A 22,388-nucleotide genomic window follows, 5' to 3' on the forward strand; every position below is an offset into this window, starting at 1 on the left:
TGAAATAAATGCACCAATACGGTGAATCTCAAGTTATCTTAAACATTCCAATACTCTTTACAAAATTATTCAAGTTCTCACACCTTTCAATTTAAAATTACAATCTAAAATAACTTACACATCTAGTTGGAAACGCTGATGCTGTCTGATTCTACGTCATCTTAAAACAGTTTGAGTGTCCAATGCATAACAGATTGTACCAGTGATTAAACTGAACTCAAAAGGATCAATACTATCATTGCTTCATTCAATGCCTATGTTGATGTTTTCATTTTAACTTTTATCTTTTCGAAGTTATATACACATTATTTTAAAAGTGGAATTTTCTTAGGCCAATAATAAATAATAAATACTGTCTCTAACCCTGACCCTTTCCAAATTCAACTCTCCTAGCTGTTTCTTCAGGCATTTAAAATGCATGTTTCACAAAATCGCACACATGCTTTTACTGTGTTTTTATTGGTTTTTAACATCACATGTCACCTGCCGGTGTCCTCTGGGGGGAAGGGGGTCACTGGCCTCAACCCCCTGACCCAGCGTCATCCCAGTGTGATGGGTAGTATTACCGCTTCATTCCCACAGGTCTCAGCACAGAACAAGGTGTCCTAGGATTATATTTGCTTTCTTGCACAACTTTTTGTTTCCCCTGGAGTTAATCATTGCCTTTTGGGGGGCTTAGTTTTCTACACGTCTCATTAATTCCTCCCTAGATTCTCCCGCAGAAGTGTGAACCTACTCTCAGTCTTCAGGTTTGTTGCATAGCTGGCTGCTGCGTCATCTTTTCCTGGAGCCCCCAGCCTGCCTACTCTCTGCCCCTGTTCTTGGGTTTGTGACCCAGCTGTCAGCATGGGCTGCACCTTCACCAGCACCTCCCTCCTCTTGTCTCTGGAACCCATGCTTTCTTCTTCCTTCATTCACCCTCTGTTTGAGGAGGAACATCCTGAGCGAGGATGCGTGCAGGGTCACGGAGTCGTTCCTGTTTGCCCTCACTACCCTCTCATCTGCTTGTTCATGCAGCTAGGGACAGTGTTGGGCTGGTGGAAGATTACTTCTTGCCAGGACTGTCATTTTCTTCCGGTCCCAAGAACTCCCATGCCTGTCTGAGTTCTGACCCTTTGTGATTTCTTCTCTCTCTCTCTCTCTGGTTCTTCTCTTTACCCAAGTACTTTGGAAATTCTCAACGTGTCCTGATGTAGACCTGCTCTTTCTTTTATTTTAATTTTTAATTGAAGTATAGTTGATTTACAATGTTCTGTTAATTCCTGCTGTACAGCAATTTCCATTACGGTTTATCATAGTATATTGAATATAGTTCTCTGTGCTATACAGTAGGACCTTGTTGTTTTTTAAATATTTATTCATTCATTTATTTGGTTGCACCAGGTGTTAGCTGCAGCTCGAGGACTCCTTGCTTGTGGCATGCAAACTCTTAGTTGCAGCATGCATGCGGGCTCTAGCTCCCTGACCAGGGATCGAACCTGGCCCCCCTGCATTGCGAGCGCAGAGCCTTACCCACTGTGCCACCAGGGAAGTCCCTGGACCTTGTTGTTTATGACCTCTTTCATCTATTGTCCAGAGATCCCAACCCTTCAGTTCTAGGAAGTTTTCTTTGCTTTTGTGGTGATTTCTCCCCTCTCCTTTTCTGGAATGCTTACTTAGATGTTGGACTTGTTTTTTGACAGGTGCAATATGTGCTGGTTAAGGGCATAGGCTCTGGAGCCATTCTGCTGCTTCCTGCTGTGTGACAGCGGTCTGTGATTCCACTTTCTCACCAGTAAAGATGGGGATAATAATGGTCCACACTTCATGGGGTGGTTGTGAGATCGCACAAGTTAACTGTGAAAAGTAACGAGAACAGTGCCCAGCACACAAGCACTCTGAAAGCAGCAATGCCAGATTTTCACAGGGGACGCTGCCACCAGGGGGTGGTGCTTTTGCCCCCCACAATGGAGGTGGCAAGTCCCAGCCCATCCACCCCTTTATCCACCCCCTCTGTTATGGAGGCCTCTAAGGCGCCCGGCCAGCTCTAGCACTGGGGAGCGCTGACAAGTGTGACAATGACTCCATTGTCTGCTTTCCAGCTATATGGTTTTGTTGTTGTCATACATTCTGGAAAATTACAGCTTTATCTTTCAACCTTTCTGTTTAACTGTTCGTTTTCCTCTCATGCTTTCCATTTATAAGTGCTCTTTCTCGTTTGCTGAATGTTCTTTCTTTATAGCCTCTTGTTCATGTTTTCGGATGCAACAGCCTCTCTAATATCTCTGAGGATACGGTTTTAGCTTTCCGTTTTTCCTCCTTCTTCTGCTCGCTTTATTGGCTGTGTTCCTTCTGAGTCCCTTTTCCTTTTGCTTTTTTGTTTTTTCCTCTCCCTCAGCTGTCTGGTGATCCTGGGTTGCCCAGTTGCATTTAATCTTAGTGGCTGGGGCTTATTGCCTGGTGAGCTTTGAGATCAAGGATCGAGCCAGGCCATTCTCCTGACCACCTCCCAACTGCCAGGCTTTTCTTCTGTGTTGGGAGCTACTGCAGAGATGAGCTCTCCTCTCTGAGGATTGTGGGTGCCACATGCTTGGGGCCGGACTCGGAGCCAGGGGTGGAGGTGGCAGAAAGGCGGGAATCTCACGTATTCTCCCACTTTCAGAACAGGACCCTCCCCCCAAAGGCCAACCCAACCGAGAGCGCCTCTGCTGGAGCTCACCTCCCAGCCACTGCCGGTAGGGGCTGAGCCCTGGAGTCTCTTCCTTTTCACAGTCGCACTTGCGTGAACGATCTCCTGGACCCCGACCTCCAAGGTGCGAAAGCAGCTGCCGCTGTCCACCTTTCTTCAGCTCCACAACATTCCACCCCTTTGTCTTCATGGGTTGCTTCCTTTATAAAAATCCTTTTCCTATCATTTTAGAGGGAAGGGAGATGAGGCAAATATTGTTGGGTTTAACCAGGGGTGTCTGTATTTCATGTCAAACTCTCCCAGGATGGAGAAGAGACCTGCCTAGTTGGGGAAGACACCTTGCTGCCTCAGGCAGGCTGAAGTTGCTAAGCTGACAACTTCAGGGCCTGAACCTCACTGAGTGAGGGTCTTGGGACTGGGTGGGCATGCAGCAAACGTCCAGGGCAGTTCAACACCAGGGATGGACACCTGGAGCCTTTAAAAAACAGTTCAGAACTAAGGGGACTCTGAGTGCATACCCTTCCCACGGAATTGGTTCAGAAGCCTGTCTCTTGGGTTGCAGTTCTACCGACTGTATGTCAGTGACTCTACGACGCCATCAGTGCGAAAGATGCACTGTTTTATGGATCAGTAGGAAAGAGAAAATGCGGCCATTAGGTGACAGCACACCATGCATTGGTAGGCGCATTCGGAGATGTTATGATGCAAAGATGCATCTCGAAATCTGAGTCCGAAATACAGCGATTCTTTGTCACTGCTTTCAACCGCAGCCCTGGAGAGGATCGGGCCGTCTGTGACCTGCCTCGGGTTTTCCTGCAAAGCAGGCAGAAAACCGAGCAGAGGCCGGAGGGCGGCACGGGACGAAGCGAGGGGTGGGACTGGGACGCACGGAGGCCGGCGGAGGGCGGGGCTGGCGGCGAGCGGAGGCCGGGCGGCAGCGCGCGCGCCCCCGACACCCCCGGCCCCGCCCCTTCTACCCGCCCCTCCCGGAGCGTTAACTGTTTCTCCCCTCACCGGAAGCGCGCTCCTTTTTCCTTCCACGTCGCCGGGGGAAAAGGCCTTAATCGCGAGAGTTCCGTCCTCTTGAGAGTTTCTCCGCCGGCACCCAGATCGCGCGAGACCGCGGAAGGAGCCGAAGCGTGCGGCGCGCGCGCGGCGGCCGCGACGGGCGCAAGATGGCGACGGCGACCATAGCTCTAGTAAGTGAGCACCCCATGACCGCGGGCCGCCGCTCAGATGGCGGGAGCGGGTTGTCGGCCCGGCCAGGGCGCCGAGGGTCCCCTGGGGATGTGGCGATCGCTCCGGGGCCCCGCGCGAGCTCCCGCGTCCTTTGGTCGCGCCAGGCGGGGGCGGGGCGGGCGCGAGGCGGGGGCCGGCCTGCGGCCGCAGCTTCCGGCCCGCAGATTGCAGCTTCCGGGGGCCGGCGCGGGAGGGCCTGGCGCGGTGGGGACCCGGGGCGCAGTTGGGGGCCGTGCCGCGCCCCGAGCCGGGTCCCTTCGCGGTGAGGCCGGTCGGTCCCCGGCGGCGGTCGTCCCCTTCTGTCGACGGGGTGCGCCTGTGTCCCCGACTTGAAGGCGGGGCTCCTGGGAACCGTGGCGTTTCTCCTCCCGCTAGTGTGAAAGGGGCCATTGGGCGTGCGGGGGCCTGTAGGAAGCGGTCGGGCCTGGTGAGGAGGGAGGCCTTGGCTTCTTGCGTACACAGCTGTGAATTTGCTCATCGCTGATGCTCAGCGGGGAAGAGGTTTCCAGCCAACAGGGACTCTGTCCTGCTAGCCCCACTCAGGAAGGGAAGACGTGGTCTCTCATTGCATGTTTCCTGAGCGATCACATTGTCCCAAGCGCTGTGCGAGGACTTGGGGGAACAGTGGGGAACCAGAGGCAGTCTTGCCCTTTTCCGGGGTCTGGTGGGCACTGGAGACCAGTTCCCACCCAGGGTGCGTGAAGTGCTAGGGGGGTGCGGGCACCTAGAGGAAGGAACCCCTCCTGCCCTGCTTAGTGGTCTCGTCCTTCAGCCACATGGAGCAGTTAGCATAGATGGACAACCCCTCCTCACACAGCACTTCCGTGGTGAAGTCTCCTTTCACTCTTCTTCCTCCCAGGCTTGTGCGACTGACTCCCCTCTGAGACCCTTCACACGGTACATCCCTTTCTTTACCTGCCACTCTCCCCCGACCTGTACTCAGACTGATGTGGTGAGATCTGTCTAAGAAGGCAGCTTTTGCAGGTAGATGGAGGCTGGACTGATAGGGGAGATATCTCAGGGTCAGGGGGTGTACTTAGACTGCCTTGGCCATGCTCTCAGCTGGGGGCTGATGCCCAGAGAGGGGGCCGAACCTGTTGCACTGGGGAAGAAACTGACCCCCAGTGAGAGAGAGGCCCCAGGCTATGAGGGGGGCCCAGTGTGTGACTGTCAGGCCTAGCTAACTTCACTCTCCTCTTTCTGCCATGAGCCGCTTCCTGTTGAAGCCACGAGAGCAACTACCTTTGTGAGAGGGACGTTAGAAAAGAGGTGAAGGTGGAGGCTTGGAGGCCACCAAAACTCCTGGGAAGGTGTAGGAGCAGGAGAGGCCAGTGAGAGTCACGTCCCCAAGCGTCTACAGACCTGCGTCAACACCATGCCTCAGCCTTGCTCAGGGGGACTCAGCTCTGCTGTGGCACAGGGCCAGACACAGGTGGTATCATAGTAGAGGTGGATAGGGGCACTGAGTCTAAACCCTGTAAGCTGGGGTTTTCAATAAGGGTCTTCATTGACCATCTGACTCCTTTCAAGAGGTTAATACGTGTATGCTAATAGGTGTATGTAAACTGTAGAGGCCCAGGCTTACCTCATCAGCTTGTGGGAGTGAAGTCCAGCTTGTGGTCCTACACATTCCTTTTCCTACCTTTTGAATGGATAGGTTTCTAGAAGGGTTACCTGTTTCCCTGTAGTCCTTTTGGGGCATACTGAGAGCTTGGTCTCTGTCTTCCGGTCCATGCATGCTGAGCAGTGCTGGTTTGCTGTCCTAAGCTGTGGCTTCAGCTCTTGTGGGAGGTGGAGTGGAATGGCACGTGATCTCTTGAGGAAGGACCCAGGAAGATATAGAAGCGCCTCTTCTGACTTGGGTGTGCCTTCCACCTGGTGGCTGCAGAAACGGGCCATAGCCCCTTCCTCTGACACTTGGACTCACTCCTACTTGGGACCATCATCCTTGGGTTCCATCTGGCAGGAGCACTGGGACCCTCCCCCCTCCCCAGGGGCACAGTTGCTTTTTTGCTCTTTCTGTGGGTCCCAGCCTGCATGTCAGTTCCCAGAGAGGCCTTCCCTGGGTGCTGGGGCCCAGCGTGCCCCGTAGTCCCGCTCTTCCCACCCTGTGCTTGATGTTCTTCTTAGCACTTGTTAACTACAGAAATGATCTCACATAGGTGCTGGTTGCCATGCCTCTTGTCTTGTTTTGCTGCATCTGCAGTGCCCTGCACAGAGCCTGGCCATGCAGTGGACAGCATGGCACCGTGTCAAGGGGACTGAACGGAAGGAAGGCAGTGTCCTGCAGTGGCCCTGCTTTGGTCACTTGACTCTGGATGCTGTGATAATACTAATAATCCTTGAAACCTATGGATTGCTTGCCACGTGCAGATGGATTGCCTTAAGTACTTTGTATGGAGCCACTCACTGAATCTTCCTGCCAGCCCCAGGAGACAGGCCTGACGAGCCTGAAGCCTGGAGATGTTAAGTAATTATGTAACTTTCCTTTTCTTCTAGTGGAAATAATCCTTTTGCCCTGGGCTGTTGATTATTGACAGTGCTGGGGTTTGGGGCCCAGAATCATGGGGCAGCACTGCACCCCACCCCACCATACACACACACACACACACACACACACGTGCCAGAGGGGGATTCGCACTCCTCAAGGCACTGCTGCCTGGTGGGGGGCGGGGTGGGGGGCTTTGTGACCGCAGGGCATGCTTCATTCGTTGCCAGAGGATGACAGCATAGGGCTAGCTGTAATGATAAATGACAGTTTCCTTTAAGCTCTCTTAGCATCTGCTTAGAACAGAACCCTAGGCTCAGTGGGACTGGAAACTTTGTTTCTGCCATGAATGGGGTAGGATGTCCTTCCTAGAGTTCTTGGTGAACTGAATTTTCCTGGGAAGTCTCTTCTGAGCTGTGTTCTGATCTCAGCACTGTCCTGGTTCCTTTGTTGGCTATTACAGTAGTTTGGGGGAGTGGTTTATAAGTGTGCCCTCAAGTTGACTCTGTTCACAGGGGTCTAAAGGTTGGATTGTATCCCCAGACCTGAAGTGATCTCTTGCTGTGGGTCTTAAGAGGCAGCCTCTGCTCTGGGTGTGTTCTGGGGGCTGCCAGGGAACTTGGGGCAAAGCCAGACTAACCCTGTCCCCAGATGCCATGTACCCACTGGGTGGGACCTGTGTCAGCAGGTCCCCCCTTTTCTTTGTCTCTCTCTGGGGCACAGTTTCTAAGCAGCAGTGGTGCCGAGTTCAGAGGGATTCCAGGGAGGCAGCAGGGCTGGGTCGACCACAGCTTCTGTGCCCGCTGGCCACGTCTCTAGTGCAGTCAGGTTTGTGCTGCTGTCTCTCCTTTGAGGCTGGAACTCCTGAGACATGCTCTGGCCAGGTCGGCCCAGCCTTTGGCTTTGTTTGTGCACGGACCCTTGAGGGTGGGCATGGCTGTCACCTGTGTTCAAGATACCTGTGGGTCTCGTCTTGATCTGGGAGCGGGTTCCTGCTGTGTGGCATCTGAGAAGGTGGGGAAGTCTCAGGGCCCCTCCACTAAGACCCTCTCCCCTGTGACGTTGCCCACCCCCTGCCCTTGGCCTGCCACCCTTCTAAGCCGGGTCGGGAGCTTCTCCTTCCATTGGGCTGGCTCTGCATGGCAGTGCTTCTCGGCCCCTCTAGGCGTGGCCAAGCTCTCATCTGCCCCGAGTTAGACAGCCCTGGACAGTTTGCTGGGAGAGGGAGGCTTATACATGCAGACCCCCTGCCCGGCCCTGCCACTCAGAGGGCAGCCCTCCTCGGAGCTATCTTCAGGAGGGGCCTGGGACCTGCCCCAGGGGCTTTTTGGCCAGAGACTGTTGAAGGCATTGGGGCTGACGCTGAGCTGTGGGCTGGCCCAGGCATGTGGACAGGGCGCTGAAGAGGTGCCTCTGTCTGCCTCAGGAGGGAGACGGCCATCTGCACTCCTTGTCATCTTGTCCTGCCTGGCCTGGCCCAGCCTACCAGTAGGAAAGGAAGTGATCTTTAGGACCTCGGCTGTGTGGCCAGAGGGCAGCTCTCGACCCACTTCTGCCTTTTGTTGGCCTGGGGCAGGAGCATAGCTCAGCTCTCTACCCTGTCTCTTTCTGGGGACTCGTTGCCAGCTCGGGGCTGCCACAGATTTCCTCTGGTTTCTGCCAGGCCAGCCCCTTGTGCTGGGCTCTGGGCAGCTGCAGGTGTGCTGGAGGAGTGGGCAGGGTGAGGTGCAGTGAGGCAGTGTCAGGAGTGTTCAGGGGCCATGTCACAGCTGGCTCCTTCCTGGGCCCCTGCCGGCCTCCCTTCCTGGTCCGTGCGGAGCTCAGCTCTTAACCAGGAAAGACGAGAGAGGGCCTGGGTGGCTGGGTCTTGTGGACGTCCGTCACATCATCTCCTTCCTGCCTGCAGCAGGTCAATGGCCAGCAAGGAGGGGGGTCCGAGCCGGCGGCGGCGGCGGCGGCGGCAGTGGTGGCAGCGGGAGACAAATGGAAACCTTCACAGGTACTGACCTTAAGCATCCTCGCCCTCAGGCCCGCCTGCCCGCCCGCCCGCCCGCCCGCCCGCCTGCCTGCCTTCGCGTCCCTGGGCCCAGAGAGACCTGGCAGGGGGTGGGGCGGGAGGAGCCCGAGGGACTCTTCTCTGTCCTGCCCTCTCACTCGCCACCCAGCCTCCAGCCTGGCTGTAGCCTCCTCCTCCCTGCCTCTACTTGGCGTCCTCCCTGCTTCTGTGGTGGGTTGAAGCCTCATGTGTTTTCAGACACCAGGCAGATGGTGGCTGTGGTCAGGTGGGGTGTGAACCTCAGCCGGTGGGAGCCCTTCACCGTCGGTGTCATACAGAAGGGCAAACGTGTTGTTCCCGAACGTGCAGGGTATTGTTAAGAGCCAGAGATACAGTTTCACTTCAGATCTCTGACTTAAGTAAAACGTGAAAGCAGAACCACGTGTAAGTCAAAGTCCAAGTCTGGCGGCCTCGGGGCAGGGCTTCAGGGTAGGCGTGGGAGATCTTGGCCAGTTCTGGTCGCCGAGCCGGTGGGAGTGTGGGAAGGGGAGCCGGGTAAGAAGGTTCTTCACGCTTCTCCACGGCAGCGCCTGCGCCCAGAGGGTTGGGGGGCTGTTCGGCTGGGCCCCCAGCACGCTGGGGGGAGGGCCATGGCACGCAGCCTGGACCCTAGGAAGTTATGGGGGCTGAAGCTGGTGGGCCCCTCTAGCCAGCCCTCCCCGACCCTGGCTGGCTGTCTAGACAGCCATTGGTTGGTAGAAGGACTTTTTGTTTATCAAGACAAAGAGGAGATTGAAAAGTTTCTAAGGGGCTGAAAGGGGGTAGCATTGGTTACCATGGTGACAGCCTGCTCTGGAGTCATAGCCCCAGGCTCTCGGGCCTCTCTCCCACTAAGGAGAACTGGGCTTGGAGCCAGCGGGAAGGACAGCCTCGCAGGGGCCAGACTGGGTCGCCAGGGGAGGGGCTTCCAGGGCTTCCTGCCCTTTGACCCTGTGCTGGAAACCCCACACTCCAGCTGGTCAGGATGGTGGTTCTTGGCGTTTGGGTCATCCAGCCCCTTCCTGCCCCCTTTGTACCTCTGTCCTTGCTCGTCACTCCTGTGCTGGCGACCTGCCTCTCTTCTCTACTGTCCCTCCCGAGGCTTCATGCTGGGTGCTGCAGATACCCCCTCTGGAGCGCTTGCTGGCCACCCAGTAACTGGTGGATAGGCAGGTGTGTTCTAGCTCCCGACACACGTGCTCTTCTGGGTCTGGTGGCCCTGCTTCTCTTCCAGCTTACACAACTGTTTTCTTCCCCCTGCAAACAGCTTAGAAATGAGTTTTGATAGAGGGCATGTAAACAATCCTAGTAGCATCCACTGTGGTCTGCAGCAGGCTGGGACACCGCCACCGCCACCGCCACCAAAGCGTCTCCTCCTCCCTGTGCTCTCCTAGGGTGCTGGTGGGTGTCCGCTTCTGTCCCCCTGTGGCTGGCCTGCTTCTGGCCTCTCTTGCCAGGGTGCCTATGCACAGCCCAGGGAGGAGTTTGGTGGAGGTGGGTTGGAGCCCTCCTCGGGGCTGCCACGGCCTCTGGGAGAACAACTCCGGGCTCTCCGGGCGGTGTGCGCAGTGTGCAGGGATGGGTTACCGCCTGGAGCTGTGCTGGGAGGGAGCCCTTGCCCATACTTGCTCTTTGAGTGGCCCCTGGATCTCGTCCCGAGCAGGGAAGCCGAGTCTGTGGCCGTGGCTGGGGCCATGAGGAAGTGTGGGTGCCAGGCGGTCCGGGAGTGAGGAGTCCCAGGACCTCCAGAGAGCCTTGGCCCCCTCCCCTTGTCTTAGAGGACAGCTGAGGCTGGCTGTCTTGTGCAGCATGGGACGGGGGTTCTGGGGTCAGGCTTGCCGCGAGGGCTGGGCCCCTCTCACTACTTGCTACCTGTCTTGGTGACTCCTGCAAGCCTGGGTCCTGCAGCTGCTCTGGGTTGGCCAAGGGCCCCCAAGGTGTCTGTCTGCTCCGGTGTGTGTCCTCCCGGTGGGTCCTGGAGGAGACCGGCCTGGGACAGGCATAGGGGTGTCAGGTGGGCAGACCCACGTCCAGGCTAGGCGGGAGACAGTCTGTGTGAGGACGTGTCTGCCCCTGGGAGCGGGCTGAGCTGCAGGCCACGTGCGGTTGTCGGGGAAGAAGGTGGGGTGGGCTCCTGGGGCCGTGTGAGGGAGGTCTTGAACTTGTCCTTAATGCCTTCCCTGCTCCCCATCACCAGGGGACAGACTCCATCAAGATGGAGAACGGGCAGAGCACAGCCGCAAAGCTGGGACTGCCTCCCCTGACGCCTGAGCAGCAGGAGGCCCTCCAGAAGGTGAGAGCGTGTGTCCTGCCCGGGGCGCTGCGGCAGGGGGAAGCCGCTGGCGGGGGAAGGCCCATCTCCCCGCAGGCCAGGCCCCCCAGTGCTCCTCAACACCTTCTCTCGCAGGCCAAGAAGTACGCCATGGAGCAGAGCATCAAGAGCGTGCTGGTGAAGCAGACCATCGCCCACCAGCAGCAGCAGCTCACCAACCTGCAGGTGAGCCGCCCTCCCCGCCCCTCCCCCGCCTCCTCTGCCTTCTCTTCCTCCTCTCGTGCCTGCGGCTGTCCCCGCAAGGTGTCGTGCTGCTCGGTTTCTCAAGGACTCCTTGGGACGCCCGGGTTCCTCCCTGGGGCACGAGTGGCCCAGCCTGACCCACGGCCCCCCCCAACCCTCCTCTGCGCCCCGCCGCCCCTCCCGAATCGGCTCCTCTTCTTGGACTTCAGACTGTGGCCCTGAGCCCGTGTGCCCCCAGGCGGCGTGGCTGGTGTTGCAGCCCCTAGGATTGTTCCTCCCCACCCCCATGGCCTCGGATAAGAGCAGTCGGGCCCCCCTGCAGGGAGTTCAGTCCTCGGCTTGGGGCCCAGGACTGAGAGGACAGGCTGGGGACGCCTCCACGGGGCCCTGCTCTAGGCCTGTGGCCAAAGGCTGCCTCGGCTCTGGGGAAGAGGACAGGGTGAGGCTGACAGGTGCCTGGGCCTCGAGCCCCCTCCCACCGCCCCCTGCCCCTCAGATGTTCACGCTGCCAGGAGATGCCCTGGCTCTTCACTGTGCTCCATCAGTTCCTCCCCTCCCCCTTCCCTCCCCCTCCCCTCCCTCCCCTCCCTCCTCCTCCTCCCCCTCCTCCTTCTCCTCCTTCTCCTCCTTCCCCCTTCCTTCTGCCCCGCCAGCCAGGCTGCGGGGCGGGGCACCTGGGGCTCTGAGGCCCCCCTGGGCAGGTGCCGGCAGCTGGCCACTTGGCCGGCAGTGTGGGAAGGCAGGCGGGCCTCCTGGCAGGGCGGGGACTCCGGGCCTTGCCGCTGTCTGCGTGAGGTGTGACGAGAGCGGAGACTGCTCGGCTCCAACAGACTGAACTCTGTCTTTACTGTCTTTCAGATGGCAGCAGTGACAATGGGCTTTGGAGATCCTCTCTCACCTTTGCAATCGGTCAATAGACATGCTCACTTCTTCCGGGGCTCATGTCCTTAGTCAGGGCTAGAGGGGGGCAGTGCGGCCCGCGTGCTGGGGACCTTGCTCCCCGTAGCCGGCCCTGCCCGCCAGCTCGGGACAAGCGCAACAGAGCGCCAGGCGTGGCGGGGCCAGTGGTGTGGGGGGCACCCACCCCGGGACCGCCCCTGGGGAGGCCTACATCTGCTCTGAGGGCCCGCCTTAAAACTAACCGGCCAGGTAACTGCGGAGGGCAGCCGGCCAGGAGGGTAGCTGCCCACGCCAGGCCCGCCTGCACCCATGCCACCTGCACGCACGGGGTGCACCGCCGGGCCTCCAGCTCCGCCGGTCTCCAGGCTGCTCGGGCTCCTGGCTTGGGGTCAGGCCCCCGAGGAGAGAAGGGTCTTAACTCATGGCCCCATCAAACCCTGGAGGGAGGACGGATGGATGGGGTGGGGGGCTGGGGGGACCCAAGCAAATGAGAGAGGGAAGCACGAGGACTGGGCCTCGGGCCTGGCTGTCAGCAAGGGGCGGAGGCCACGCGGCCAGGGGACAGGCAGAGGTGGCGGCCAGAGGGGCCAGGGGCCAGGCAGAGGCGGCGGCCACAGCCCTGGCTGCTATCAGCAGGAGTCTGGGAAGGAGAAGCCCCTCCATCCCCCAGAGGCAGGCTGAGGAGGAGGCCAGGCCCCTCTGGGGAGTCCAAGGGGGAAACGTGGCCTTCTCTGGGGGTCATCCCTGGGCGTGCCGCTCTCGCAGGGGAGACGCAGTCCTGACCTCGAGGACCAGACAGTCCCTGTGTCCTCTTTAGGAAGCGTCTGTCTGTGGGGACAGGTCAGGGAGAGGGCTTTTGGCACACCTGCTGTTGGGGAGCCCACACTGAAGAGGAGACGAGCTCCTATCTTGGAAAACTTTGACCTGAGGGGCAGCTGGTTTTATGTCTGGGGCGCCTGGTGCGAGAGGGGACATAATTCTACTTTTGAGGGGGCGGTCCTTGGTCTCAGCAGGGAGCCTGAGGCCTGTTCGTTGAGTATAGTTTGAGGAGGGGAGTCCCATTTGTGGGGGGGGAATTCTAGTCTGGGGGAGATGTGAACCTTATTTGTAGGCCCCTTTTTGAGGGACGGGGGGCCCGGCCTGTTCTAGGCCAGTTGATGTATCTAAAAGAAGCTGGCCTCTGGTTATGGGGAACCTCGTGAGGGTGTGGGGCTCCCCTGTTGAGGGGCTAGAGCCAGGGCCCCGTCTCCTTTGCCTGCCCTGGGCCTGTGGTCTCCTCCCTGGGCCCAGCTCCTCCCAGTGGCCCATGGCGTGTGGCTCTAGGACCCTCCCTGCCAGGCATGTCATGTGTGAGGTGGCAGGGTGGGAACTGTCTCCTTGAGGGAATGGGGAGGTCCCTCGGCACAGCTGCCATGCTCGCCCCAGCGTGGAGGCGGTGTGTCTGCCCAAGCAGAGCCCAGGGGCTTCTTTTGGCGGCTCTGCCACCTCTTGATGTTCCCGGGGAGTAGCAGCCCTTTTTTGTGAGGGTTCAGGCTCTGGGGCCCTGCGCGAGCGGCTGCTGTTCGTCTTCTCTCCGGGGAGCCCCTGTCTGGGCTCCTCCCCTCCTCCCCGGGGTCTCTTCTGGGCGGTAGCTGCCCTGTCTTCTGTCCCCTGTCTCGCCTCCACACCAGTGGGTCCCTGCAGCCTGGCGGCTCCCCCTTCCCTCTCTGTCGGAGTGCATGGCCAGGACCCTGGGAGGACCTCTCAGCCCACCTGGGTGCCCGGCCCCAAACTGGAGGGCTTGCGGCCCTGCCTTGCGACCACCTGTCAGCTTCGCTGTCAGTCTGCCCGGGACCTGGGTGGGCCGGGGTGCGTTCGTCTCCTGCCTCCAGGCCTGCCTTTCCTTCCTGGGGGTGGGGTCCTGCCGACCCCCACCACCCTGACTGCAGGGGCTGAGCCTGTACCACGCTGCCGTGTGGGGAGCCCTCCCCAAGCGGAGCTGGGTGGGTGGGCCAGGAGGGGAATGGGCTGCCCAGCCTCCCACCACCCCCTCACAAGCCAGTGGCTCTCTCTCCCCTTGTGTCCTGCTCCAGATGGCAGCTCAGCGACAGCGGGCACTAGCCATCATGTGCCGGGTCTACGTGGGCTCCATCTACTACGAGCTGGGGGAGGACACCATTCGCCAGGCCTTTGCCCCCTTCGGACCCATCAAGAGCATTGACATGTCCTGGGACTCCGTCACCATGAAGCACAAGGTGAGGTTCCGTCTGCCCTGCCTCGCCCCACCCCCGGGCTCTCCAGGCCTAACAGCGTGTTCCTGCGTCCAGGGCTTTGCATTTGTGGAGTACGAGGTCCCAGAGGCCGCCCAGCTGGCCTTGGAGCAGATGAACTCCGTGATGCTGGGAGGCAGGAACATCAAGGTGAGGCCGGGGGTGGACCTCGGGGTCAGCACGTGGCACGGGTGTGCTGTGTTCAGTCCCCCCGAGATGCAGAGCAGCCCCTCCAGGAGCCTGCAGCGACCCGGCCTAGGCTGACTGGGCACTCTTCATCCCTGCCTCTCCCCCAGGTGGGCAGACCCAGCAACATAGGGCAGGCCCAGCCCATCATAGACCAGCTGGCCGAGGAGGCGCGAGCCTTCAACCGCATCTACGTGGCTTCTGTGCACCAGGACCTCTCGGACGACGACATCAAGAGTGTGTTTGAGGCCTTCGGCAAGATCAAATCTTGCACACTGGCTCGGGACCCCACGACCGGCAAGCACAAGGGCTATGGCTTCATCGGTGAGCTTGGGGAGGCGGGGTGGCAGTGAAACCCACCCGACACCGTGGCCGGCCCTCACTGCCACTCCTGCTCTGCAGAATATGAGAAGGCCCAGTCGTCCCAGGATGCCGTGTCTTCCATGAACCTTTTTGACCTGGGTGGCCAGTACTTGCGGGTGGGCAAGGCTGTCACACCCCCTATGCCCCTGCTTACACCTGCCACACCTGGAGGCCTCCCGCCTGCTGCTGCTGTGGCCGCAGCTGCAGCCACAGCCAAGATTACGGCTCAGGTAAGGGCTGGTGGAATTGTGTGGGTTTGGTGGTGGGCACCAGGCCCCCCTGATCCTGTGCGGACTGGCTCTTTGGTCTTGAGTGGAGGCAGCCAGACCGGGGACTAAGCACAGTGGCCTTGGTTGCAGGAAGCAGTGGCTGGAGCAGCGGTACTGGGTACTCTAGCCACACCTGGACTGGTGTCCCCTGCCCTGACTCTGGCCCAGCCCCTGGGGGCTCTACCCCAGGCTGTCATGGCTGCCCAGGCCCCGGGAGTTATCACAGGTGAGCCTGGGTGGGTCGAGGTTTCCCTCCTTCTCCTGCCCCCTCCTCTGGGCTTGATGCCTTCAGCTGCCCTTAATGAGCTTCCTTAGTCCCCTGTGCCCCGGGCAGTTCAGCCATGCTCAGCGGAGCTGTGCTCCTTCCTGGGAATGGTGGAGGTGGGGGGAGTGACTGCTGGACCTGGTGGGTTTGCTGCAGGTGTGACCCCGGCCCGGCCTCCCATTCCGGTCACCATCCCCTCTGTGGGAGTGGTGAACCCCATCCTGGCCAGCCCTCCGACACTCGGTCTCCTGGAGCCCAAGAAAGAGAAGGAGGAGGAGGAGCTGTTCCCTGAGTCCGAGAGGCCAGAGATGCTGAGTGAGCAGGAGCACATGAGCATCTCTGGCAGCAGCGCCCGCCACATGGTGATGCAGAAGCTCCTCCGCAAGCAGGAGGTGGGCAGCCGGGGCCGGTGGGGCGGGGCGGGGCGGGGTGGGGCGGGGTGGTGCAGCCAGCCACAGCTCTCAGCTGTCCCCCCCCCCACAGTCCACAGTGATGGTTCTGCGCAACATGGTGGACCCCAAGGACATCGATGACGACCTGGAGGGGGAGGTGACCGAGGAGTGTGGCAAGTTTGGTGCTGTCAACCGCGTCATCATCTACCAGGAGAAGCAGGGCGAGGAGGAGGATGCAGAGATCATTGTCAAGATTTTTGTGGAGTTTTCCATAGCCTCTGAGACTCACAAGGCCATCCAGGCCCTCAACGGGCGCTGGTTTGCTGGCCGCAAGGTGGTGGCTGAAGTGTATGACCAGGAGCGTTTTGATAACAGTGACCTCTCCGCGTGACCTTAGACCCACTCCCTGGACTTGCACTTTCTCCTTGTTTCCTCCGGGTTTTATAGAGATTCGGTGGTATCTTGGGCCCAGCCGCCCAGCCTGTGGATAAAGGTGCACATGCTGCTGGCCCTGAACGTTCCTGTCTGACAGTGGTCTTGTGCTTATTGGGTCCCGTTGGGGCGCGGGCGCGGCTCAGGGCAAGCACCCGGGCCGTGCGGAGGCACTGGGCCTTGGCGGCCGAGACCTGAGTGTCGGGAGGAGGGCATTCGCCGGAGTCAGCAGGGGCTGCTTGGTTACTTGGTACCCGTATGGGGCCGCGGGGGAACGTGGGGGTGGCTTTCCTGCTCTGTGGGGCTCCACTGTCACCTGCGCAGGCAGTGCTGCGAAAAGGCTGGCCCAGAGCCCCTGAAGTCCCGGGACACGTTTAGTCTGTCAGGCAAATGAGCGCCGCCTTGGCCCGGCGCCCTACCCTCCGGGAGCCCACGTCCCTGTAAGAGGGGCGGCGGGCAGGATCGTGGGGTCTTGAGGCCAAGCCCGGGGAGGGGGCCCAGCGGGCGGGAGGGGCGGCAGGAAGCCTCGGTCCCGGGAACGGTTGGGGCGCTGGCGTGCGGGAGCTCAGGCTTTGAACGGACTTCAGTTCCCACCATGCCTTGCGCCAGGGGGAGGGAACCGAGCTTCCCGACAGGCCGTGCGCGGTGCCGCTACGGGTCTTCGGACGCACCGGCGCCGCGAGGCCTTGTGGGGGTTGCAGTTCGGGGCGGCGAGGGGCGGCGAGGGCGGGCCTCGGCTTCCCGGCGGGCCGCGCGGCTGCCGGCGGTTGTCGGCGGGGCAGTCCGGCGGGTAGTGGCGGCGGTTCCGGCTGCGGCACAGCGGCGGGCGAGCGGACGGGCCGGGTCAAGTGGGCCTGGCGGGATGCGGGGCCGCCGCCGCCTCCTGAGAGTCTGAGCGTCGGCCGGGCCGCGCCCCCCGCCCAGGCCGCCGTGGTCCGAGCGTCCCGAGCGCGGGCCGGGCCCAGCGCCGCCGCCGCCGTCGCCGCCGCCGCCGCCGCCGCCGCCGCCGCCGCCGCCGCCCCGGGCCACCCCCGGCTCCTCCCCCGCCCGGGCCGGCCCGGCGCTCATGCGGGCCGAGCCCCGCCCCCCGCCCGCCGCCTGAGCCCGCGCCCGCCCGCACCATGCTCAAGTGCATCCCGCTGTGGCGCTGCAACCGGCACGTGGAGTCGGTGGACAAGCGGCACTGCTCGCTGCAGGCCGTGCCCGAGGAGATCTACCGCTACAGCCGCAGCCTGGAGGAGCTGCTCCTCGACGCCAACCAGCTGCGTGAGCTGCCCAAGGTGAGGGGCCGCTGGACCTGCCGCCGGCCCAGCCCTCGCACCGGGTCGGCGGGCTCGGCCTGGCTGCGACAGCCCGCTCCTCTGAGCCCTCAGCAGGCGCTGGCCCGGGCGGGACGCCGCAGTTTCCAGTCGGCCCTGATGGTTCTTACTGGCCAGAGCCCCACCCTGGCCAGCCCCACCCTCCTCACCCACCGCCGGCGCTGGCACCAGGTGGCAGCGGTCATCGGGTGCCTGCCTGGGGGCGGGGATGGTCACAGCCTAGAGGAGGAGCTGCAGATTGAAAGCCGTGGAGGAAGGTGGATGGGGTTGGAGTGCATCAGGGTGGAAGGTGAACCTGGCGTGACTGACTGATAGGAACTTGCTGGACTGCTCTGAAGGTGGGGAGGCCACGCTTCTGTCCGGACTGCTCTTCTCTTTCTCCTGGGTGCTGGGGTGGGGTCGGGGGTAGCCGTCTTAAGGTGCTTGTCCTTGGCAGGTCTGTGGTCCGTTTACTTCCCGCTGCCTTGTTCCTTCTGGACAACTTATTTTTCTCCTTTTAAGGCCACTTGGGAGAGGAGGTTAAAGGAAGCAGGTCACAAAAGGATTTCCTTTTTGGAGATGGGGTGCAAAGTGGCCTAATGCTTGGGGGCTGCGTGCCACAAAGGGTGTGGCTCCATTCTGCGCCTGGACCGGGCCTCCTCACAGTCACTCCAGGTCCCACCACACGTTGCCTGCGGCTCCAGCCCGTATTTGTGGCCCTCTCTTGTCTTCTTTATATTTTTTTGGTAGTTGTTAAATCCTTGTCATGGGCTCAGGTTGGGGTGGCTGCTGGGGTGCAGTAGCAGAAACCACCGCAGGCCTTGGAGGGCCCACTTGCTGGGTGGGTGGAAGAGGTGATTCAGGGGGTGGGTGGAGCCTTGAGGGAACACAGAGAGCAAGGAACTCATCAGGTCAGAAAAAATAAGTGACTTTCCAGCTGAGACTTGAACGCATAAGGTAAGTCACGTGGCAGCATTGTACGGGGAACGGGATGATTCTGAGGTGACACAAGTCAGAAGTGCGGGAAGATGTGTATCTGTTTTTGTCTCCTTGCATTTCTCACTGCAGACCAGGGTGATGGGACAGGACCCGGGGTTCCTGTGTGGCCTGGAGCAGGGAGGGGCCTTCTGCTACAGGGCCCGTCACCCCTGACCCTACCCCCTGCCCACAGCCCTTCTTTCGGCTGCTGAACCTACGCAAGCTGGGCCTGAGTGACAACGAGATCCAGCGGTTGCCCCCTGAGGTGGCCAACTTCATGCAACTGGTGGAGCTGGACGTGTCTCGGAATGGTGTGGAGCCTGGGGCGGGTCTGGGGTGGAATCTGAGGATGGCAGGAAGGGCTTTGAGCTCCTGGAGGCTGTGGGCATGTTTCCGTGGTGACCCCTCTCTCCTCACAGACATCCCGGAGATCCCCGAGAGCATCAAGTTTTGCAAAGCCTTGGAGATTGCAGATTTCAGTGGGAATCCTTTGTCCAGGTGGGTGGTGGCCATGGCAGGGGTGGTAGTGGGGCTTGGGAGGTCCTGCAGCCTCTGCCTGGGTATCTGAGGATCCCTTGCTCCACTTAGGCTCCCCGAAGGTTTCACTCAGCTGCGCAGCCTGGCTCATCTGGCCCTGAATGATGTGTCCTTGCAGGCGCTGCCTGGGGATGTGGGCAAGTGAGTGCATTCTTCGGTGGTGGGGGGACTCAGTAGAGCCCTGTTCCTACACTTCTCCCCACCGTCCTACCTTTCTCACGCCCCGCCGTGATCTTTTTCAGTCTCGCCAACCTGGTGACCTTGGAGCTCCGGGAGAATCTGCTCAAGTCCTTGCCTGCGTGAGTGGGCTTGGCCCTGCCAGCAGCCGCCCTAGGCCTCTTGGCCCCAAGGACCCCGGGCCGTGTGGCCACGACAGAACTTGCTCTGTTTCCTTTGCAGGTCCTTGTCTTTCCTGGTCAAGCTGGAACAGCTGGATCTGGGAGGCAACGATCTGGAAGTGCTGGTGTGGATAGGGCGGGGCTGTCGTGGGTGGGGCGGGGCCAGGCAGGGTTAGTGAGTCTCATCCGTCACTCTGTCCCTGTCTCTTCTTGCAGCCAGACACCCTGGGGGCCCTGCCCAACTTGCGTGAGCTGTGGCTGGACCGGAACCAGCTGTCGGCCCTGCCCCCGGTGAGTGAGGGTGTGGCTGCCCCCGCTTCATGCTTGTCTGTCCCCTGACTCTCTGCACCTGCCTCCAGGAGCTCGGGAATCTGCGGCGCCTGGTGTGCCTGGATGTGTCGGAGAACCGGCTGGAGGAGCTGCCTGCGGAGCTCGGGGGGCTGGTGCTGCTCACCGACCTGCTGCTTTCGCAGAACTGGCTGCAGCGGCTTCCTGACGGCATTGGTTAGTGCTGGGAGGGGTGTGGCTGGGGGTGAAACCAGGTCTAGAGAGGGCTTCTGGGGTAAGGATCCTGATTTTGCTGGGTCCTGGGACACAGCCCCAAGGAGGGGGAGACCGGCCTGAGGCCAGAGTGGGATGGCTGGGGCTGCTCCTGAAGAACCGAGGCAGCTTGTGGTGGTGGGCGGGGATGGTGAGCTCGTGAGGGCACGATGGCAGGTCGCGGGCAGCGGGTGCATGGGAGCTGGTGGGCGTGGTCAGGTTGGCAGCAGGATGGCAAGGGTGGGGGGGGTGAGCTCTCAGCGTTCTCGAGGTGCAGGAGGCAGGGTGAGGGGCAGGCTGTTTCAGTCGTGTGGTTGACTGGGCTCCCTGCCTCACTGAGCCCCGTCACCGTGTCTTCCTGATGCCAGGTCAGCTGAAGCAGCTGTCCATCTTGAAGGTTGACCAGAATCGTCTCTGCGAGGTGACGGAGGCCATTGGGGACTGTGAGAACTTGTCAGAGCTGATCCTCACGGAGAACCTGCTGACGGTGGGGCCCAGCCCCACTGGTGGCTGGTTTCAGAGTTAGCATGGGATGCAGACAGGGGGACGTCTGGAGGCGTGTGGAGTGGCAAGAGACCAGTGGCTGGAGGGGTCGGGGCCCTGGAGCAGGGGCAGAGACCGCCCTCCGAAAGCACTCAGCTCCTTCCTCACGCTACCCGGGGGCTTCTGCTGATCTCCGATCCTCCCTCCTCCCGGCCAGGCCCTGCCCCGCTCCTTGGGGAAGCTGAGCAAGCTGACCAACCTCAACGTGGACCGGAACCGCCTGGAGGCACTGCCGCCTGAGATTGGGGGCTGCATGGCACTCAGCGTTCTCTCTTTGAGGGACAACCGCCTGGCGGTCCTGCCACCGGAGCTCGCCCACACGGCCGAGCTGCATGTGCTGGACGTGGCCGGGAACCGGTGAGTAGCCCCCGTGCCCTCCTGGCCTGGCACCCCCTGAGCTGACCATGCCCGCTGTGCCCCCCCCACCTCCCCCACCTTGAGCTAACCGTGCCCCCGGCCCCCAGTCTGCAGAGTCTGCCGTTCGCACTCACGCACCTCAACCTAAAGGCCCTGTGGCTGGCGGAGAACCAGGCGCAGCCCATGCTTCGGTTCCAGACTGAGGACGACGCCCAGACCGGCGAGAAGGTGCTCACCTGCTACCTGCTGCCCCAGCAGCCCCCGCCCAGCCTCGGTAGGTTGCTGGGGGCGGGGTGGGATGGGGCGTGGCCTCGGGTGGGGAGGGGCTTCCCCTTGACACGCGCTTCCGCAGAGGACCCGGGGCCGAGGAGCAGCCCTTCGGAGAGCTGGGGTGATGCCCCGCTCGGCCGCGTCAGTGTCATCCAGTTTCTAGAGGCCCCCGCGGGCGACGAGGACGCAGAGGAGGCTGCTGCCGAGAAATGGGTATGGGGGGGTGGGGTCCCTGGGGGGCTCCCTCCTCCCCACCCCTGCCTGACCCCGGCCCCGCCCCGCCCCTCACCCCTGTGCCCACTGCAGGGCCTGCAGCGTCGGGCTACGCCTCACCCCAGCGAGCTCAAGGTGATGAAGAGGGGTGTAGAGCGTCGAAGCGAAGCCATCTCCTGCAGGCCCGACTCCACACAGCACTCACCCTCACCCCCGCCCTCGGAGGAGGTGCCTGGGGGGACCCGCGGGGCGTGGGAGGGATGCCCGCCTTACAGGCTCTCCTGCCTGGGAACCCCAGGCTGGGTGCAGGGTTCCGGGGCCCTGTGTGGGCATGGGGAACCGGCCAGGAGAGGCGCCAGGTTGCAGTGGGGGGGCTCAGGGCTAAGTGCCCACACCCTCCCGCAGAGCAGGCTGCCTCCACCGAGGGCTGCCGGGCAGACACGGGGGTCGTGTGGCGTGGACGTGCGGGCAGCTACAAGGGAGGAGCCAGAAGCAGCTGGGTCCTTGGCAGAGGGAACTGAGTAGTGGGCCCATTCCCTGTGGTGTTTTTCTTGGGCGCCTACGTTGTCAGCCTTTGTGAAGGGGGCTGGGGCAAGAACCAAGCAGGCCTAACTCTACTCATTCAGGAGCTTTGGCAGCAGGGCTAGGGGAAGCTTTAGGGCCCCTGGGGTACAGCAGGACATCTGATGCCTGGGGTACAAGTGGCAGGGCCTGTGCCTGTGACACAGAGCCTTCCACCCTGGGAAGCTGCCACAGCTTGTCTGCAGAGACATGCTCACTCTGGGGTGCCTGTCCTTCACCGTGCTGGCGTCATCTTGGGTACTCGAAAGACCTTTTAGGGTCTGCAACACAGAGCAGTGGCTTTGTGTGCCCGTAGCTGTTTGGTGGAGTGTGGCTTCCCTGGGGGTGGGACAGTGGGCACCCCAGAGGGCTGAGCACAGATTCCACTCCCTGCAGGGAAGGGGCAGCTGGGAGGGGGGAGCCCACGAGGTGCTGTGGTCAGGAAGCAGGGAGCCCCAGGGTGGGTGGCCTGCAATGTGGGGTCCCCCAATAGGTGGCCTGACCCACCACCTGACCCCGCCACAGGAGAAGAGGCTGAGCACCGAGTCTGGCCTGAGTGCGGACTCGCACCTGTCTGCCAGCACAGCCTCCCAGGGTGAGCCCGAGGGCCCGCTGGCCGAGGTGGAGGAGCCGAGCCAGCAGGAATCCACGCCAACCTCCCAGGAGGAGGTCACAGAGGAGATCTATGAGGAGGTGAGACTGGCCTTGAAGGCTGCTTGCCCAGGGGTGGGCCTGCCTCCCCCTGCCCCTCC

At 61.2% G+C, this 22,388-nt stretch overlaps 4 protein-coding genes and 1 non-coding gene across 15 annotated transcripts in view; 2 read left to right on the forward strand and 3 right to left on the reverse strand.

The window, feature by feature from the left end:
• Positions 1 to 10,663, reverse strand: LOC149746893 (uncharacterized). Its single transcript, XM_089898496.1, has 2 exons — positions 3,683 to 10,663; positions 1 to 2,887 (listed from the first exon to the last, which is right to left on the reverse strand). Exons 1-2 carry the CDS (start codon positions 4,295 to 4,297, stop codon positions 2,855 to 2,857), a joined length of 648 nt encoding a protein of 215 aa, XP_089754622.1. The 5' UTR covers positions 4,298 to 10,663; the 3' UTR covers positions 1 to 2,854.
• On the reverse strand, positions 1,458 to 1,530 carry TRNAA-CGC (transfer RNA alanine (anticodon CGC)). The gene has a single exon. It is a non-coding gene; the product is annotated as a tRNA-Ala (tRNA).
• PUF60 (poly(U) binding splicing factor 60) lies at positions 3,723 to 16,085 on the forward strand. 4 transcript variants are annotated; one of them, XM_022555408.3, is made up of 12 exons: positions 3,723 to 3,867; positions 8,302 to 8,394; positions 10,628 to 10,723; positions 10,838 to 10,927; positions 11,804 to 11,854; positions 13,918 to 14,079; positions 14,152 to 14,244; positions 14,391 to 14,604; positions 14,683 to 14,873; positions 15,003 to 15,138; positions 15,334 to 15,569; positions 15,661 to 16,085. In XM_022555408.3, exons 1-12 carry the CDS (start codon positions 3,844 to 3,846, stop codon positions 15,958 to 15,960), a joined length of 1,686 nt encoding a protein of 561 aa, XP_022411116.1. In that variant the 5' UTR covers positions 3,723 to 3,843; the 3' UTR covers positions 15,961 to 16,085. The 4 variants fall into 4 exon arrangements, with proteins under 4 accessions (XP_022411116.1, XP_022411118.1, XP_022411119.1 ...); XM_022555410.3 differs by lacking the exon at positions 8,302 to 8,394 and having other exon boundaries at positions 3,725 to 3,867; XM_022555409.3 differs by lacking the exon at positions 11,804 to 11,854 and having other exon boundaries at positions 3,829 to 3,867.
• On the reverse strand, positions 15,524 to 19,224 carry LOC149746895 (uncharacterized). The gene is made up of 2 exons (XM_089898499.1): positions 19,026 to 19,224; positions 15,524 to 18,176 (listed from the first exon to the last, which is right to left on the reverse strand). The coding sequence occupies exon 2, from the start codon at positions 17,067 to 17,069 to the stop codon at positions 16,653 to 16,655; it is 417 nt and encodes a 138-aa protein (XP_089754625.1). The 5' UTR covers positions 17,070 to 18,176; positions 19,026 to 19,224; the 3' UTR covers positions 15,524 to 16,652.
• SCRIB (scribble planar cell polarity protein) overlaps positions 16,779 to 22,388 on the forward strand; it is a 21,939-nt gene continuing 16,329 nt past the window's right edge. For 3 of the 8 annotated variants that reach the window (XM_089898430.1, XM_089898436.1, XM_089898435.1), the window contains exons 1-14: positions 16,782 to 17,281; positions 18,471 to 18,588; positions 18,697 to 18,775; positions 18,866 to 18,955; positions 19,057 to 19,113; positions 19,214 to 19,277; positions 19,369 to 19,443; positions 19,512 to 19,656; positions 20,061 to 20,179; positions 20,393 to 20,592; positions 20,700 to 20,866; positions 20,945 to 21,075; positions 21,169 to 21,303; positions 22,162 to 22,329. In XM_089898430.1, coding sequence (XP_089754556.1) covers positions 17,123 to 17,281; positions 18,471 to 18,588; positions 18,697 to 18,775; positions 18,866 to 18,955; positions 19,057 to 19,113; positions 19,214 to 19,277; positions 19,369 to 19,443; positions 19,512 to 19,656; positions 20,061 to 20,179; positions 20,393 to 20,592; positions 20,700 to 20,866; positions 20,945 to 21,075; positions 21,169 to 21,303; positions 22,162 to 22,329 — 1,707 coding nt within the window. In that variant the 5' untranslated portion in view covers positions 16,782 to 17,122. Of the gene's footprint in view, positions 17,282 to 18,470; positions 18,589 to 18,696; positions 18,776 to 18,865; positions 18,956 to 19,056; positions 19,114 to 19,213; positions 19,278 to 19,368; positions 19,444 to 19,511; positions 19,657 to 20,060; positions 20,180 to 20,392; positions 20,593 to 20,699; positions 20,867 to 20,944; positions 21,076 to 21,168; positions 21,304 to 22,161; positions 22,330 to 22,388 lie in introns of all 8 variants that reach the window. The other 5 variants (XM_089898432.1, XM_089898431.1, XM_089898433.1 and 2 more) reach the window with 3 other exon arrangements.

Source organism: Delphinapterus leucas, chromosome 17, assembly GCF_059928025.1.
Source record: "Delphinapterus leucas isolate spDelLeu-1000000601 "Yukka" chromosome 17, BTC_Dleu_Yukka2, whole genome shotgun sequence".
Taxonomy (NCBI): domain Eukaryota; kingdom Metazoa; phylum Chordata; class Mammalia; order Artiodactyla; family Monodontidae; genus Delphinapterus; species Delphinapterus leucas.